The following is a 20,331-nucleotide window of genomic DNA, read 5'->3' on the forward strand; positions in this document are numbered from 1 at the left end:
GTCAGAGAAATTGTTATTAACAAATTAGCAATTTTACCCAGAAACAGTCAGAACAATAACAAAACTTAATACAAATAAATATTTTGGTATGTTTGCATGAACTTAGTAAAGGTTGGATGAGTGTCAGCGAACATTTATGTGTGTGTGTGTGTGTGTGTGTGTGTGTGTGTGTGTGTGTGTGTGTGTGTGTGTGTGTGTGTGTGTTTAAACGTCTTTTCCGTCTGTTTGTCGCTCTGACGTCCATCCGCCCGATGTAAAGCTAAAAATTGTCGCACGCATTCTCTGTAAAGCCTGTTACGCCCCAGGTGGTTAACTCTAGACGTGGCAAAAGACTCGTTTCGTAGAACGAGTATTTTATTATATATTATTATTATAACATTGTCTATCTTTTTGGTTTGTAATAAATGTTGCATTGTTTTTACGATCTTGTGTTAGTTTGTTTATTCACTGTTTCCTGGTAACAAATTTCATTTTCAAGTTTGATCACAAACAAAAAACTAAAAATAATAATTTACTGCAATAAACTGATGGTAGATGTGTAAAAAAACTCTTTCTCTTCAAAGTAAAATATAGTATGTAAAGATTCTACAGCATTTAGGTTGTTGGTTACCAGTTTCAACAAAATAATGTTTTTTGGTATTTTTCAAAAAGAATTTTTTTTATATTTTATATTAATTATTTTTTATAATTTTCAAACTTTTCCTTTGGTATTTGTAAGTAAATATTTTTATACCTTTTGTATATAATGGATTTTCTGTAACTATGTTTTTATTATTTTTTACAAAGTGTCAAAGTTACAATTTTAGTTCAGTCACTTTTTTGGTTTTTCACATGATAAGTCTAATTCAGGTTTCAAGAAATCATTTTATTTTGCTATAATATTAAAATTCAACTCTTTCTGAAGAATTCAGTATGCAACATGACTAGGTTAGAGTAAAAAATATATTTTTGGTGAATTTTTAAAAAATAGTCTGCAAAGTGGCCAAAAATAGCTTGCCACTGTGGAAGTTTAGCATTGCCACTTCTAGGGTTAAAAATCAGCAATGTATCGATTATCTACTGTCTGGAATAAAATTATAAACGATCTTTACCGTTCTGCGACCGACATCGGCTTGTTATATTTCAACAGATAACGCCGATCAACGGCATCATCAAGATCGGCGAGACGCTGACGGTTCTGGTGTACATCAAGGACCCGGACAACGGCCTGGACCTGCTGGTGCGCGACTGCTGGGCGTACGATGGTGAAGACTACGAGAGTCCGGAGACTACTAGGCTCCAACTCACCGACAAGCAAGGCTGTCCCAAGTGAGTTGGGTGTACGCTCCACAGTTTGGTGGTCAATTTATTCCTATTCGATGTGACATCTAGATGTTATAATGGTTGCTAAACGTTTCAAGATTTACTAGATGTGTTAGGGCTACTAAACTTGTCATAAATGTATAAGATACTAAAATCGTATAAGATAAATACACTTTTCTAGGGCTACTACACGTGTCTAATGTTAAGTGTCTAAGGTTAGTAAACGTATTAAGGGATACTACGCGTTGCTAGACTTAATAATCGTTTCTAGGGTCGATAACTGTTTCCATTTCCAGTTTAAGGGCTACTAAACTTGTCATAAAATGTATAAGATACTAAAATCGTATAAGATAAATACACTTTTCTAGGGCTACTACACGTGTCTAATGTTAAGTGTCTAAGGTTAGTAAACGTATTAAGGGATACTACGCGTTGCTAGACTTAATAATCGTTTCTAGGGTCGATAACTGTTTCCATTTCTAGTTTAAGGGCTACTAAACTGTAATATAAGTTTTCAGTTCTTACTATTACGCAATATAATAATCGGATATATCTTACGTTATCATAACTACTAATGTATACGTTTTCTGTTTCACCCCGCATTGAAACATTGCCTACACAAATAAACTTTAAAATATTCCGGCCTCCGTGTAGAGAGCCATCTTCAGTTAATTTGCGTCAAAGAGAAACTGCCAATAATACAAGTATGCCTCTAAATGAATACTCATTGCTGTTATGTTATTAACTCTAAATTACAGGGTTATCTTTATATTAGTATAATGAATAGTCAACTAATACCCTTTTTTAATTATTTTATTGCCTTACACGTGTTTCGGTAATCAAACATCATCAGTGTACATTAATATGTAATTAAATAATAAACAACTAAATGTACACATGAGGACCATTTAAACAAATGTTACATTTATATGACACAATTGTGTCATAATTTAACAAATGTTTAAATCGTCTGAATTTGTATATTGAGTTGCTAATTATTTCTTTGAAGTTAATGTATTACTGCCGATGATTTAATACCGAAACACGTGTCTGGCAGTAAAATAATTTTTAATGCGTTTTAGTTCACTATTCATTATACTAAATATTAATAGATTTCTGATGTTAATAATTGTTAAGCTAGTGCTGGAATGAATAATTTCTAATGGCTGAGATTCTGTCCATCCATATAAAATATGTCGTAAGTTTCTCACTCTACGGAAGTATCGGAACTTTCTTAACTCGCATGAGGCACCAATACTCAGAAAGTTAATCTGTAACTGGATCTAACTGAAACCCTATTAAATACAGCTCTTGGTATGTGCACAGAAATACAAAATCTCTCCTAAAATCTGTATTATCTCAGAAAATACCCGACATTACACAATATTTCTGTACAAATATTATTACAATGATTAGTTCAGACTTGAACCTGTTGTGTACAGGAAGAAGAAGTTGATCCACTACTGGACGACAACCACCAACACAGGCAACTCTGGAGCAACCGTCCTCGCCTTCAACAACATGACAGCCTTCAAGTTCCCGGACAAACAGCAAGTATTCCTCACCTGCAACATTGAGGTAAGTCTTTACACAGAAGCCATGTTTCAAAAGAACATTACCCTATACAGGATATTTTCAAGCGCGGCTATTAAAACTTGTTTCCAATATTTCCTAATTGTTATTAGTTTTATACATTGTTCGTTTTGATTATAGAAACAAATTATTCAATTTATTCAAAATTACGTGTATTTTCTGTTACTAAAAGGTACAATAATAAAAGTGTGAACTACAATATTTACACAAAAGATGTAAGGGAATAATAATATTTAGTTAATTAAAATAAATTAAAAGTTTTAATCCAAATAAATCTGTATATGCTTTAAGTACACCAAACCAAAATTAGACCAATGAAGCCTATATAAGTAAAGCATCGTTCTCTTATAACAAATGCAATACCATACAATTTCAGGATGAACATGTAGAAATATAGATGACAGAGTTTTACTAATTATAATAGACGCAACCGGATAACTTATTGTATTCTTGTTACAGCTATGTCCAGGAAAATGCGAGGGAGGCTGTGGACAAACAACTGACATGGTCACAGTGACTGTACCCGTAACAACAATAAGGCCTCAATGTTACCCCGGATCGCCAGATCCCAGATGTCCTCAGCAACCAACCACACCTCGTCCTCCACAGTGTTACCCAGGATCAACGGATCCAAGATGTCCACAAACGCCACGTCCACCTACTCGTCCACCAACAACACCAGCTGCTCCTCAATGTTACCCAGGATCACCAGATCCCAGATGTCCTCAGCAACCAACCACACCTCGTCCTCCACAGTGTTACCCAGGATCAACGGATCCAAGATGTCCACAAACGCCACGTCCTCCTACTCGTCCACCAACAACTCCAGCTGCTCCTCAATGTTACCCAGGATCACCAGATCCCAGATGTCCTCAGCAACCAACCACGCCTCGTCCTCCACAGTGTTACCCAGGATCAACGGATCCAAGATGTCCACAAACGCCACGTCCTCCTACTCGTCCACCAACAACACCAGCTGCTCCTCAGTGTTACCCAGGATCGCCAGATCCCAGATGTCCTCAGCAACCAACCACACCTCGTCCTCCACAGTGTTACCCAGGATCAACGGATCCAAGATGTCCACAAACGCCACGTCCGCCTACTCGTCCACCAACAACTCCGGCTGCTCCTCAATGTTACCCAGGATCGCCAGATCCCAGATGTCCTCAGCAACCAACCACACCTCGTCCTCCACAGTGTTACCCAGGATCAACGGATCCAAGATGTCCACAAACGCCACGTCCGCCTACTCGTCCACCAACAACACCAGCTGCTCCACAATGTTACCCAGGATCGACGGATCCAAGATGTCCACAAACGCCACGTCCACCTACTCGTCCACCAACAACTCCAGCTGCTCCTCAATGTTACCCAGGATCGCCAGATCCCAGATGTCCTCAGCAACCAACCACACCTCGTCCTCCACAGTGTTACCCAGGATCAACGGATCCAAGATGTCCACAAACGCCACGTCCACCTACTCGTCCACCAACAACTCCAGCTGCTCCTCAATGTTACCCAGGATCAACGGATCCAAGATGTCCACAAACGCCACGTCCGCCTACTCGTCCACCAACTACTCCAGGTGCTCCTCAATGTTATCCAGGATCGCCAGATCCCAGATGTCCTCAGCAACCAACCACACCTCGTCCTCCACAGTGTTACCCAGGATCAACGGATCCAAGATGTCCACAAACGCCACGTCCGCCTACTCGTCCACCAACAACTCCAGCTGCTCCTCAATGTTACCCAGGATCGCCAGATCCCAGATGTCCTCAGCAACCAACCACACCTCGTCCTCCACAGTGTTACCCAGGATCAACGGATCCAAGATGTCCACAAACGCCACGTCCACCTACTCGTCCACCAACAACTCCAGCTGCTCCTCAATGTTACCCAGGATCGCCAGATCCCAGATGTCCTCAGCAACCAACCACACCTCGTCCTCCACAGTGTTACCCAGGATCAACGGATCCAAGATGTCCACAAACGCCACGTCCACCAACTCGTCCACCAACAACTCCAGCTGCTCCTCAATGTTACCCAGGATCAATGGATCCAAGATGTCCACAAACGCCACGTCCGCCTACTCGTCCACCAACAACTCCAGCTGCTCCTCAATGTTATCCAGGATCGCCAGATCCCAGATGTCCTCAGCAACCAACCACACCTCGTCCTCCACAGTGTTACCCAGGATCAACGGATCCAAGATGTCCACAAACGCCACGTCCGCCTACTCGTCCACCAACCACTCCAGCTGCTCCTCAATGTTACCCAGGATCGCCAGATCCCAGATGTCCTCAGCAACCAACCACACCTCGTCCTCCACAGTGTTACCCAGGATCAACGGATCCAAGATGTCCACAAACGCCACGGCCGCCTACTCGTCCACCAACAACTCCAGCTGCTCCTCAATGTTATCCAGGATCTAATGATCCTAGGTGTCCACAATCTACACGCCCAACAACTCCATCCTTTTGTTTTCCAGGCACTAAAGATCCTAGATGTCCTGCGGATAAAATTCCACCCTTCAGTACAAGACCTCCTTCAACATACTTGCCACCTGTTTCAACACCTCCAACCCCTCCGTCAAGGCCACTTCAATGCTATCCAGGATCTACAGACCCGCGATGTCCTCAAACTCCACGACCCCCAACAACACCAGCTGTTCCACAATGTTATCCTGGATCCACAGATCCAAAGTGTCCTAAGCAACCAATCACACCTCGTCCGCCACAATGCTATCCTGGATCGACAGACCCGCGTTGTCCTCAAACTCCACGACCCCCAACAACACCAGCTGCTCCACAATGTTATCCTGGATCTACAGATCCAAGGTGTCCTAAGCAACCAACCACAACTCGTCCTCCACAGTGTTACCCAGGATCAACGGATCCAAGATGTCCACAAACGCCACGTCCACCAACTCGTCCACCAACAACTCCAGCTGCTCCTCAATGTTACCCAGGATCGCCAGATCCCAGATGTCCTCAGCAACCAACCACACCTCGTCCTCCACAGTGTTACCCAGGATCAACGGATCCAAGATGTCCACAAACGCCACGTCCGCCTACTCGTCCACCAACAACACCAGCTGCTCCTCAATGTTACCCAGGATCGACGGATCCAAGATGTCCACAAACGCCACGTCCGCCTACTCGTCCACCAACAACTCCGGCTGCTCCTCAATGTTATCCAGGATCGCCAGATCCCAGATGTCCTAAGCAACCAACCACACCTCGTCCTCCACAGTGTTACCCAGGATCAACGGATCCAAGATGTCCACAAACGCCACGTCCGCCTACTCGTCCACCAACAACACCAGCTGCTCCACAATGTTACCCAGGAACGACGGATCCAAGATGTCCACAAACGCCACGTCCGCCTACTCGTCCACCAACAACTCCGTCTGCTCCTCAATGTTACCCAGGATCGCCAGATCCCAGGTGTCCTCAGCAACCAACCACACCTCGTCCTCCACAGTGTTACCCAGGATCAACGGATCCAAGATGTCCACAAACGCCACGTCCACCTATTCGTCCACCAACAACTCCGGCTGCTCCTCAATGTTACCCAGGATCGACAGATCCCAGGTGTCCTCAGCAACCAACCACACCTCGTCCTCCACAGTGTTACCCAGGATCAACGAATCCAAGATGTCCACAAACGCCACGTCCGCCTACTCGTCCACCAACAACTCCAGCTGCTCCTCAATGTTATCCAGGATCTAATGATCCTAGGTGTCCACAAACTACACGCCCAACAACTCCATCCTTTTGTTTTCCGGGCACTAAAGATCCTAGATGTCCTGCGGATAAAATTCCACCCTTCAGTACAAGACCTCCTTCAACATACTTGCCACCTGTTTCAACGCCTCCAACCCCTCCGTCAAGGCCACTTCAATGCTATCCAGGATCTACAGATCCCAGATGTCCTCAAACACCACGACCACCCAACAACACCAGCTGCTCCACAATGTTATCCAGGTTCCACAGATCCAAGGTGTCCTAAGCAACCAACCACAACCTCGTCCGCCACAATGCTATCCTGGATCGACAGACCCGCGTTGTCCTCAAACTCCACGACCCCCAACAACACCAGTTGCTCCACAATGTTATCCTGGATCCACAGATCCAAGGTGTCCTAAGCAACCAACCACACCTCGTCCTCCACAGTGTTACCCTGGATCAACAGATCCAAGATGTCCACAAACGCCACGTCCACCTATTCGTCCACCAACAACTCCAGCTGCTCCTCAATGTTACCCAGGATCGACAGATCCCAGGTGTCCTCAGCAACCAACCACACCTCGTCCTCCACAGTGTTACCCAGGATCAACGAATCCAAGATGTCCACAAACGCCACGTCCGCCTACTCGTCCACCAACAACACCAGCTGCTCCTCAATGTTATCCAGGATCTAATGATCCTAGGTGTCCACAAACTACACGCCCAACAACTCCATCCTTTTGTTTTCCGGGCACTAAAGATCCTAGATGTCCTGCGGATAAAATTCCACCCTTCAGTACAAGACCTCCTTCAACATACTTGCCACCTGTTTCAACGCCTCCAACCCCTCCGTCAAGGCCACTTCAATGCTATCCAGGATCTACAGATCCCAGATGTCCTCAGCAACCAACCACACCTCGTCCTCCACAGTGTTACCCAGGATCAACGGATCCAGATGTCCACAAACGCCACGTCCGCCTACTCGTCCACCAACAACTCCGTCTGCTCCTCCACAATGTTATCCCAGGATCCACAGATCCCAGGTGTCCTAAGCAACCAACCACACCTCGTCCGCCACAATGCTATCCTGGATCAACGGACCCAAGCGTTGTCCTCAAACGCCACGTCCACCTATTCGTCCACCAACAACACCAGCTGCTCCACAATGTTATCCAGGATCCACAGATCCAAGGTGTCCTAAGCAACCAACCACACCTCGTCCGCCACAATGTTATCCTGGATCGACGAATCCGCGTTGTCCTCAAACTCCACGACCCACCAACAACACCAGCTGCTCCACAATGTTATCCAGGATCTAATGATCCTAGGTGTCCACAAACTACACGCCCAACCAACTCCATCCTTTTGTTTTCCGGGCACTAATGTCCTAGATGTCCTGCGGATAAAATTCCACCCTTCAGTACAAGACCTCCTTCAACATACTTCCACCTGACCCTCCAACACCCTCCGTCAAGGCCACTTCAATGTTATCCTGGATCCACAGATCCAAGGTGTCCTAAGCAACCAACCACACCTCGTCCGCCACAATGCTATCCTGGATCGACAGACCCGCGTTGTCCTCAAACTCCACGACCCCCAACAACACCAGCTGCTCCACAATGTTATCCTGGATCCACAGATCCAAGGTGTCCTACGCAACCAACCACACCTCGCCCGCCACAATGTTATCCTGGATCGACAGACCCGCGTTGTCCTCAAACTCCACGACCCCCAACAACACCAGCTGCTCCACAATGTTATCCTGGATCCACAGATCCAAGGTGTCCTAAGCAACCAACCACACCTCGTCCGCCACAATGCTATCCTGGATCGACAGACCCGCGTTGTCCTCAAACTCCACGACCCCCAACAACACCAGCTGCTCCACAATGTTATCCTGGATCCACAGATCCAAGGTGTCCTAAGCAACCAACCACACCTCGCCCGCCACAATGTTATCCTGGATCAACAGACCCGCGTTGTCCTCAAACTCCACGACCCCCAACAACACCAGCTGCTCCACAATGTTATCCTGGATCCACAGATCCAAGGTGTCCTAAGCAACCAACCACACCTCGTCCGCCACAATGCTATCCTGGATCGACAGACCCGCGTTGTCCTCAAACTCCACGACCCCCAACAACACCAGCTGCTCCACAATGTTATCCTGGATCCACAGATCCAAGGTGTCCTACGCAACCAACCACACCTCGCCCGCCACAATGTTATCCTGGATCGACAGACCCGCGTTGTCCTCAAACTCCACGACCCCCAACAACACCAGCTGCTCCACAATGTTATCCTGGATCCACAGATCCAAGGTGTCCTACGCAACCAACCACACCTCGCCCGCCACAATGTTATCCTGGATCGACAGACCCGCGTTGTCCTCAAACTCCACGACCCCCAACAACACCAGCTGCTCCACAATGTTATCCTGGATCCACAGATCCAAGGTGTCCTAAGCAACCAACCACACCTCGTCCGCCTCAATGCTATCCTGGATCGACAGACCCGCGTTGTCCTCAAACTCCACGACCCCCAACAACACCAGCTGCTCCACAATGTTATCCTGGATCCACAGATCCAAGGTGTCCTACGCAACCAACCACACCTCGCCCGCCACAATGCTATCCTGGATCAACAGATCCGCGTTGTCCTCAAACTCCACGACCGCCAACAACACCAGCTGCTCCACAATGTTATCCAGGTTCCACAGATCCAAGGTGTCCTACGCAACCAACCACACCTCGCCCGCCACAATGTTATCCTGGATCGACAGACCCGCGTTGTCCTCAAACTCCACGACCCCCAACAACACCAGCTGCTCCACAATGTTATCCTGGATCCACAGATCCAAGGTGTCCTACGCAACCAACCACACCTCGCCCGCCACAATGTTATCCTGGATCGACAGACCCGCGTTGTCCTCAAACTCCACGACCCCCAACAACACCAGCTGCTCCACAATGTTATCCTGGATCCACAGATCCAAGGTGTCCTAAGCAACCAACCACACCTCGTCCGCCTCAATGCTATCCTGGATCAACAGACCCGCGTTGTCCTCAAACTCCACGACCCCCAACAACACCAGCTGCTCCACAATGTTATCCTGGGTCCACAGATCCGAGGTGTCCTAAGCAACCAACCACATCTCGTCCGCCACAATGCTATCCTGGATCGACTGACCCGCGCTGCCCTCAAACACCACAACAACCAACAACTCCACGCCCTCCTCAATGTTATCCAGGCTCTAATGACCCTAGGTGTCCACAAACTACACGCCCAACAACTCCATCTTCTTGTTTTCCAGGCACCAAAGATCCAAGATGCCCGACCGATAAAGTTCCACCTTTTAGTACAAGACCTCCTTCTACTTATCTTCCACCTGTTACGACGCCCACAACCTCTCCCACACGCCCCCCTCAATGTTATCCTGGATCTCCAGATCCCCGATGTCCAACATCACCACCACAGTGTTACCCTGGTTCAAATGACCCGCGATGTCCAAAACCTACAACACCCCCGCAATGCTATCCCGGTTCATTTGACCCTAGATGTCCAAGACCACCACCTTCCACTACACAGCCTCCTCCAAACTGTTTCCTGGGATCAACTGACCCAAGATGTCCAAGACCACCACCTTCCACTACACAGCCTCCAAATTGCTTCTTAGGATCTACAGATCCTAGATGTCCAAGGCCACCGCCGTCAACTACTCAGCGCCCCCCAAATTGTTTCCCAGGATCTACAGACTCAAGATGTCCAAGACCACCACCTTCAACGTCTCAGCGTCCTCCAAATTGCTTCCCGGGATCTACTGACCCAAGATGTCCAAGACCACCACCATCAACAACTCAGCGCCCCCCAAATTGTTTCCCAGGATCTACAGACTCAAGATGTCCAAGACCACCACCTTCAACGTCTCAGCGTCCTCCAAATTGCTTCCCGGGATCTACTGACCCAAGATGTCCAAGACCACCACCATCAACAACTCAGCCCCCTCCAAACTGTTTTCTGGGATCTACAGACCCAAGATGTCCAAGGCCACCGCCTTCAACTACTCAGCGCCCTCCAAATTGTTTCCCAGGGTCTACAGACCCAAGATGTCCAAGACTACCACCATCAACAACTCAACCCCCTCCAAACTGTTTTCTGGGATCTACAGACCCAAGATGTCCAAGGCCACCGCCTTCAACTACTCAGCGCCCTCCAAATTGTTTCCCAGGATCTACAGACCCAAGATGTCCAAGACCACCACCATCAACAACTCAGCCCCCTCCAAACTGTTTTCTGGGATCTACAGACCCAAGATGTCCAAGGCCACCGCCATCAACTTCTCAGCGTCCTCCAAATTGCTTCCCTGGATCTACAGACCCAAGATGTCCAAGGCCACCGCCTTCAACTACTCAGCGCCCTCCAAATTGTTTCCCAGGATCTACAGATCCAAGATGTCCAAGACCACCACCATCAACTTCTCAGCGTCCTCCAAATTGCTTCCCGGGATCTACAGACCCAAGATGCCCATCTACTCCACCAACATATATTCCCCCCAACCAAACTCCTTTTGTGTGCACTTGCAATGGGACAACGTCTCGTCCTATTGTCCCCCCTCTTTGTTTCCCGGGATCAACAGATCCTCGCTGTCAGGATATACCCAATTGCTACCCTGGTTCTCCTGATCCAAGATGTTCTGAAATAACTTTTAGGCCCACTCCATCATATCCGACTAATCAACAATTCCCTAGCTATCCCCCTCCTCGACCTACTGGCCCATCTTACCCTACTTTGCCATCTTATTCACCGACACAACCTCCTCCACCAACTTACCCAACATCAAAACCTCCTTCTCCTTCCTATCCAACTTCTCGTCCACCAGTTTCATCCTATCCTCCTCAACCTTCTACAAGTTACCCCTCACCTAGACCTCCAATTACTGGTTATCCTAGGCCTTTGCCTCCTTCTTCTTCATTTCCCACACCATCATCCTGTTATCCAGGCTCTCCAGATCCAAAATGTCCACAACCATTCCGTCCATCATCCACTAAAGTGCCATCTACATACCTTCCACCTCCTCCTGGTTGCTTCCCAGGAAGCACTGACCCTAACTGCAATGAAATAGGAGTTCCCGCTGAACCAGAAATACCTCCAGACCAATCACAAAGTGTTTTTACTGGTGTGAAGCCTCCTTGCTTTCCAGGTTCTAAAGATATTAGATGCCTGACAAAGTCAACAACTCAAGAGATTGAAGAAGGGTCAGATTTATCTCCGGATTCACTCAACCCAATCGCTGTAGGGACAACTGCCTTGACTACACAGGGAGAACAAGACTTCCACAGTAAAGATGCTGATCCCAGATACCATGCGTTTCACAGATGTAAGTAATACCCTGTACATTATATTTTTAAATTGGTCACCAATTGCAACTAGCATTAGATCATGTTAGCCCAAAAAGTTACCTCTTTCAACATGCCAATTCCTAGAGGAATGCAAGTTCATGATGTATAATACACCGTGATGTCCTGAATACATTTAGCGCCTTCGCTGCGGCTCTATCTTGAATGGTGGTGAGCATTCTAATAAGACAGCAAGCGCATTAGGGTTTCTGACGCAGTCAGCCTGTTAAATGTATAATTAGGAATTTGAATACTCTTTTCAGGAATTCTTTCAAGGCCAATCTCATTTTTAAGAGAGCGTATCAAATTTTCTTAGTGGAATTGGTCCAAACCCTTTGCAAAATTTTAACCTCTCTAGGAATTGAATCTATGACCTCTTGGCATACCCCTAGGCTACATTAAAAGTCAATTTAAGTTTTTCTTGAGTTAATTTAAAAAAACTAACTATGCCTCACAAGATTAAAGTTTGATTTAACTTCAAAGTATATGACAACCAAACATCAGTCTTTAAGTTGAAATAAATTTTTCTTCCACCTCATTACACTTACCTATCGATTAAAATACAATCCTATATTATGTACAGAGGGTGGCCAAATTATTAGACTAGAACTAGTTTTCGTGGAAAATTATTTTATTAAATCGTTTTTAAATATCTGTGTACATCAAATTGTATAACTAATATTTTGTGTGTATACCCTTGTTCTTTATCAACATTTCAAAACTCTTTGGCATGCTCTGGACCAATTTTGTACAGTTCTCTTTGATTTCTTCAATGTGGTACCACACTTTAATTAATTAAAAATTCACAAGCTCTTGACGTGTGGTCACCTTCTTCTTTAGCATTCTTTTCTTGACAATTGACCATAAATTATCAATTGTATTCATGTCAGGGCTGTTACCTGGTCAAGGAAGCACACTGATGTCTGATTTGCTGAGAAATCTTGTTACTGTCTTGGCTTTATGGGATGGATCACCATCATTCTTAAAAATAAACTCCCCATTTGGAAACCAATCTTGAGTCTGTGGAATTAGTCTCCTTTGCAGCACATAGATATTTTATGACTTACTTTTTCCAAATACTCTGTTGTCCAATGGTCTAAGCCTTTAGCCCACTCTAATCGCTTCTTTGCCATGGTAGACGTGATCTTTCGCTTTTTCCTTGGTCTGCGAGCGTTGAGTCCTTCTGTGTTTAACAATCTTCTCACACTTCTAGGTGAAATATTGGCTCCATACTCGTTTATCTGGTCAGCCATTTGTTTGTGGTAAGTCTCTTGTTTGTTTTAACAATATTCTTTAGTTTCCTGACCAATCTATCATTCCTTTTGGGCTTGCGGCCACATTTTCCAACTCGATGCGTCTGATTACTTAGGTTTTGGTCACAGGTTCACTTGATCCTACTTACTGATCTTTTAGAAATACCCAACCTTTACGCTAGTTCAGTTTGTGAATAGCATCTTTCTTTCAAAAGAATCTTTACTGAAGCTTTTTTCTTATGAAAAAAACACAATTTTTTCCCCATGACCGTTAAAAAGTGGCCTCACTCTTGAAGTATTCTTAAAATATTAAAAGCCAAAAAAACACACAACCTTTGACGGTTTTACAACCAGAATCCACTACTAACACTGTTACCAGCTCATATTACAAGGAAACCCCACTAAAAACAAGAATAACCAATATTAGATACATACAGAAGTTGAGTTTATGTTCAGTTAAAATTGCCCAACAATCGTCAGCTGATTTAAGTGCTACCAACTGGATATGACATTAACTTCAATGCCTCAAATAGAAATATAAAGTTCTAATATAATGTAACGAATGCAAATATATGAAAAATAACAATATATTCCAGGATTATAAAGCATAGTTACGAGATAACTTAAAATGTCGTAAATTTGAATGTCTAGTCTAATAATTTGGCCACCCTCTGTACTTGAGCAATTTAATTTATCCTTAAGAGTGACGCGTTTCGCAAGATCACAGCTCTGTCAAACACACTCAAATAACTAAACTCAGTGTAGGCCTACACACACAAATGCATGACATAAAATAAATTAATTAAAACTTCTCCTAGGCGGGTTGTCAAAATTAAAATGGTTAAAACTGTGGAGAAAACCGTGACAATATGGTCAAGTTGAGCACCGTGCACGGACTGATTGGTTCGCGTACATGTCCCTGGTCAAGACGTCTTCTTTGGTCGAGCTAAATGTAACATATAACAGAGAAGATGTTCGTAACAAAATAAAAACTGTTAATACTATGGAGATAATTGTGACTGTATGGTGGAATTGAGGATAAATTGGATCGCTCTAGCTGTGAGTATCGTACTTAACCCCAAAGTAAGTACTCCCCAAATAATTCCACACAACCAGACCAGACAAGTGTCGGATTAATCAAAAAGCCGGATTACTAGAAAAGTATGTTTAAATTAAATAATAGAATGTATTGTTACTAAAAAAGTAAATTCTTACCATAAAGATGTACAATAGTCTTAAAATTAAAAAAAAGTTAGCACATGGTAAAAATCTTTCTTTCGAAACTTTTTGGACTGGAGAACTAACTTCAGCCTTATAAACAATTGCTTAGGTAAAAGTCTCCAAAAAGTTTACTTTGGTCGGCATTATACACCTGGTCCGGACCAAGTTTTAAATCACTGTCAACTTTTATTCATAAGGCTCAACTGCTGATTCATATAAAAAATAGTAACAAAAAAAAGCTGTTAAATACACTGATTCCATGAGCTGGGGGGGCATCAGGCTAGCGCAGAGCGGGACAATAGAGGGGCTACAGTATAATGGCAGAGCCGGACAATAGAGGGGCTACAGTATAATGGCAAGACCGGACAATAGAGGGGCTACAGTATACTGGCAGGGCCGGACAATAGAGGGGCTACAGTATAATGGCAGGGCCGGACAATAGAGGGGCTACAGTATAATGGCAGGGTTGGACAGTAGAGGGACTACAGTATACTGGCAAGGCCGGACAATAGAGGGGCTACAGTATAATGGCAGGGCCGGACAATAGAGGGGCTACAGTATAATGGCAGGGTAGGACTGCAGAGGGACTACTGTATACTGGCAAGGCCGGACAATAGAGGGGCTACAGTATAATGGCAGGGTTGGACAGTAGAGGGACTACAGTATACTGGCAAGGCCGGACAATAGAGGGGCTACAGTATAATGGCAGGGTTGGACAGTAGAGGGACTACAGTATAATGGCAAGACCGGACAATAGAGGGGCTACAGTATAATGGCAGGGCCGGACAATAGAGGGGCTACAGTATAATGGCAGGGTTGGACAATAGAGGGACTACAGTATAAGATTCATACTGGCAATCCTAGAACTGATCAGAATGAAAATTTAAAATACAAAGTATATTATTGCAAGTTTTTTATATGTCCACTCTTAAATAATAACACCGAAATACTAATGAAAAAATACAACCTCTATCACTGCTGCTGATTGAACTGAAATAAATAGAAATTTGTTAGTTTACTTACGAGAACGTATGATAATGCATACCCCCATAATAATGCCCGTGTAGTAATGCTTACTACTTACTTCCTTGGCTTTTGATTTCCAATGTGGTATTTGGCTTAATAAATAATTGCCCACCTCCATCCATTCCGGTATATAGCATCCTTTTCTACTACTGCTAGTTTTCTTGGGTGCCCTTCCCTTTTTTTCTTCAAGATGGGGGAAAAACCTTACATAGGCACCACCTAGCACATAGTAGGTGGTAATGTGAGATTCTTACTCACTAAAAAAACCCCTTTCTCCGCTTCACTCTGGGATTACCTTGTTGGTATTGCTTCAAAATGAAGGGACTGTTTCTTCTACTCCTCTGTATCAACCGGGCATCTCATCATACTATATTTCTCTTTTTCCTTGCACTATTTTTCTTATGTAGTTGTTAACCTCCTCCCATTTTTCTTTAGAGTCTAACGTTAGAGGCACTAATGTATCCACAGTCAGCACACCATGTATCACTCCCTCTACCTCCCTTTTTTCTGCAGTCCATCTCTGGCAAGCAAAAAGTGTATGCTCCGGTGTGTCAATCTCAGTGCAGTAATCACACAACTGGAAGGTGCCCTTCCCTTGGCCCTTCCATTGTTTCTCGGCTCTCGATTCCACAGAGTTTTCTTCTTGTTGGATTTCCTCTCCATATTTCCTTTACTGCGTTACGTTTTAATCATGCCCACCTTGATCTTCTATTCCTAGCTCAAGCCAAATCAGAAGATTTGAGCAGTTCTATAATTTCCCAGTTTGTGTTGATCCTCCATATGTCACCTTTTATGGTTAAATTAACAAAGCATCAATGGATACAAAATTCTTTTTTTTAATATATCTAAGCATCAAAGGATTTGACACAGCTTCTGCCCTATTCTTTCTCATACAAAACTCGTTTACTGATAAAATTGACTGATTTGAATTTATTCCACACTAGACCTATACTACTAAAACATAGAAAGCATAATATTTCTATTAAAATACCATTCTTACAATGCGTGAATACGTAATTTAATGACAAGTTACAGGTGTTTTTACCAACTGTATTGAGCAAAACCCTAATCGAATCATGGTATAGCAAATTCATTAAAATTGTGTGTTCTGAGGTTTTTAAAGGAAGAGAATAAAATGCTACAATCACCTCTGGAAATCATCATTAAATTATAAATTTGTTGTCAAAATCATGTTTTGTTTTTTTTATTATCATGTCTAGATATCTTGCCAGAGTATTTTTAATGATTTAAACATTTTTTAATTTGTGAAAATTCTAATATTTCTGCACAATATTTAGCCCAATAGTATTGTAAGAGAAGAATCTTTTCAATTTAGTTCTCTATTCAAATATGATTATGATTTGTGATGTTTTTTTTAATTTATATACAATACATTTTTTAGTTATGTCCATCAAACTTTTGTATATACTTCATGTTTAGTTGTTTTTTACAAATCAAGTTTTTAAATATCGTCTCAAATTCAATATGTTTATTAGAACATGTAAATTATGTTTTATTTTATTCAATAATTATACAATATTGATTTCTAATCGAATAATGGCAGCTTTTGGAATAACTAAAAAGCACTGAACAAATAAAAAATTATTTTGTTATACAAGCCCAAAATCAAAACATTTCTTGCTTCTACTTATTCAACAAGTGCTCAAAAAAGCCTGTTCTATTTAACTATACGAAATTACAACTAAGAAGCTCTCTTTAACACATTATAAACTATTATAAAAATGATTCATATGTGACTTGTGGACAACCACTAATGGAGAACTGGAAATTAGTGGAGATCATCATTTAAGAGATGTAAGTCGATCATACTAATCAAATAGATTCTATTTGCCTTAGCTCCAAAAAAAGTAGGACATCACCTCTTTCTGAAGAAGTTCCCTCCTTGAGGGTTTTGATGTTATTCTCTGGATAAAATCGTATCTTTAAAAATGATGTTTAAAGTGCAGTTTAGTGGAATGTATTATGAGATTTTTGTGGGCAATTCAGGAGTACCTCAAGGATCAAACTGAATCCTCTGTTTTTTATTTATGACATAAAAATATATTTTACTTTGAAATTTAGCTATATGGTGAATTAAGTGTTGTTCTACGATTTGTATGAGTGTCAGACCATGGTAGCTATATTTACTTGTAATAAGAACATGAAGAAAAAGCACATCATGCAGAATCTTGGTATTCTTGTAGATTTCAAACTGATATTGGAGCTGTGCCGTTTTAAAACATAGGTTATTTTAAATAATATCTCCCTGTTTTCTTTCATCACTTATTTAAAATCCAATCACTGGACCTCAGAAAGATTATCCCGGTTAATAGATTTCTCCATCCTTTCTGCTGAATCAAATCTGCAACATTAAAAAATTTGGATTTTCTATTTCATAAAGAGTAATGTCTATTTAAATGTTCTGACTGCATATGATCCCGTTCTCAGGCCGTGGTGACATATAACCCACATCACAAGAATAATTACATTAAACATTTTAAAATATTTGTTAGCAATATTTAGCTTGACAATATCCTGGGGGAAGATTCTCTAGCTCTGTTTAAGGAGGGTATTTTTAACTATACCTCCTAAAACACTCATTGTGTCAGACTCTGAAATACTTTTGTATACACACAAAAAAGGCACACATATTACTATTGATGTACTATTAATTTCGCATTACACTTCATCAGGTACAATTTCAATCTGCGTTTACACTGGAAACAAAACATGTTTATAAACATTGTTTCTGGAACTTTTGTTTTTTTTTTAGTATATATATTTATTTATATATATATATAAGACCACCACGTAAATACCACCACGTATATATATATATATATATGTGTGTGTGTGTGTGTGTGTGTGTGTGTGTATGCCACTGCTTTGAAGTCAATAGTCCTATCTTTGTCAATATACCCATACTAATTAAATGAGTGATGACTGCATAAAACATATAATGATGTTCAGTAAAACAGATTATTCTGTGTGTTTTCAGTCTTGTATGAGCCTGTGAAACCACGGAGACGAAACTACGGCAAGAGAGACCTAACGGAAGTCTTGAGGATGATGGAACAAAGCTCCAAGACTGCCTCTGCCCCCACCCACCCCACTGCCATCATGATACTCGGTGCGCTGACACTCCTAACGGTCGTGTCATCTGTTTACGTAGGTTATCATTACTTCAAGCGAAAACCAGATTCAATCCTGCCTCAATCTCTCGTCAAATAGTCTTTGTTCATCTGTTAGCTCATTGTGATTTTAATAGAGACATTTTTCTTCAAGAATCCTTTTGCAATAGAACTGAGATTTTCTAATAACACTTATTGTCAGCAATTGAAGAAAATACAAAATATAATAACTTTGAATTAACAAACCATAACATCAAGGCTCTTACAACTAATTCCAATTTTTTTGACTAGTTTTAGTACTTTGCAATTTAACGAATAATGAAAATATGATTTAATCAAATAGTAAAGAAAGTAATTTTGCAATAGTTTTAATATTTTTAACTGCTCCTCACAGTAATAGTTATAATATTTATCTGTAAGAAATATAAATCAACCTAAATTAATCTCTATATGTAATTTATTGCATTTCCATTTAATTATGCCAAATTTATACTCCTGTTAAGCAATAAATTCATTGAAGAGGTAAAATTAAAATACTTTTGTACTATTCACAATCTGTAAAGTAAGTTTATCCGTTTATCGTATATGTTACTATTATACGAATCCAGCTCAACAGTAATAAGTGTTGGAAGATTGAAGAGTATGAATCTGTAACTTAGCGCTATTATGTATTTTTTGTGATACTACTTAACAATTTGTAATATATCTTTTTTAGTATAGTGTAGGAATTCAATTATCGTTCTTTTATGTGTTCAAATTAAACTGTTATCAATAGAAATAATGATACAAACTCACAGATATTGTATTCTATCTGTGAGAATGGATTGATTTTATTCTGTAACTTCTCTTTTCTGCTTTACTGGAAGGTAAATTAAATGTTACTATAATTAGATACAACTCATTTTATACAAAATTTGCAAATCTTTTCTGCAAAGTGATATATTTGTTTTGTGCATATTTATAGTTTTGCTTCGTAACAGCAAAGTAATAATGCAAGTTACCATTAGTGCCATAATATGAGCGGCATTGAAAGATGTAAGTGAATAATGAGTATAAAGTTTGAAAATGTCTTCTAATTGAAATTGTGATGAGACTAACATAGGTTATGGGTCTCGGGACTTTAAAGCGTGAAATGTTGCAGTAAAATTCAATATTTATCTTCTTTACAAAGTTATCATCAGTATAATAACTGTATCTTTTATATTCCAGTCAGAATAAAGACTAATGAAAGGTATTCATTGCCAATGTAGGTCTTCATTTGTGTCATAATTTGTGGCATTGAATGTGTATTATTTTATTGCATTTTTGTATTTAGACTACTGTAGCTTTTAAGATTTTTGTATATTGTATGATTTGTAATAAAATTCTGTAAGCTCATTAGTTTGTTTTTTATTTACAAGGTGATACTTTGGAAAAGGAAACAGTCTGTATTTTTGCTTTCATGCCCTTACTTTACATGTGCTTCATATAAGCAGATTCAAATTGATTACATTACTTAAAAATTGTACTTATAAAAGTGCATTTTTTCATAAATAAAGGTTACAGGTTTAAATTTCTAAAACGTCAATTGAAAACTTGAGTTATGTTGCTCATCATAATAAAATTTATTAAAAACCAATTATTTTGGTAAACATTATTAAATATGTGCAAACGTTTTAAAACAACAGCTATAACCATTAAA

General features: G+C 41.6%; 1 protein-coding gene across 4 annotated transcripts in view; it reads left to right on the top strand.

Moving 5' to 3' along the window:
* Positions 1–20,027, top strand: part of LOC124358070 (mucin-2-like) — a 67,559-nt gene extending 47,532 nt beyond the window's left edge. Inside the window, exons 4-9 of one of the 4 annotated variants that reach the window (XM_046810365.1) lie at positions 1,130–1,308; positions 2,745–2,880; positions 3,355–3,824; positions 4,203–5,707; positions 8,110–12,000; positions 18,518–20,027. In XM_046810365.1, coding sequence (XP_046666321.1) covers positions 1,130–1,308; positions 2,745–2,880; positions 3,355–3,824; positions 4,203–5,707; positions 8,110–12,000; positions 18,518–18,750 — 6,414 coding nt within the window. In that variant the 3' untranslated portion in view covers positions 18,751–20,027. Of the gene's footprint in view, positions 1–1,129; positions 1,309–2,744; positions 2,881–3,354; positions 5,708–8,109; positions 12,001–18,517 lie in introns of all 4 variants that reach the window. The other 3 variants (XM_046810366.1, XM_046810364.1, XM_046810363.1) reach the window with 3 other exon arrangements.
* The last annotated feature ends 304 nt before the right edge of the window (positions 20,028–20,331 follow it).

Source organism: Homalodisca vitripennis, chromosome 3, assembly GCF_021130785.1.
Source record: "Homalodisca vitripennis isolate AUS2020 chromosome 3, UT_GWSS_2.1, whole genome shotgun sequence".
NCBI classification, from domain to species: Eukaryota; Metazoa; Arthropoda; class Insecta; order Hemiptera; family Cicadellidae; genus Homalodisca; species Homalodisca vitripennis.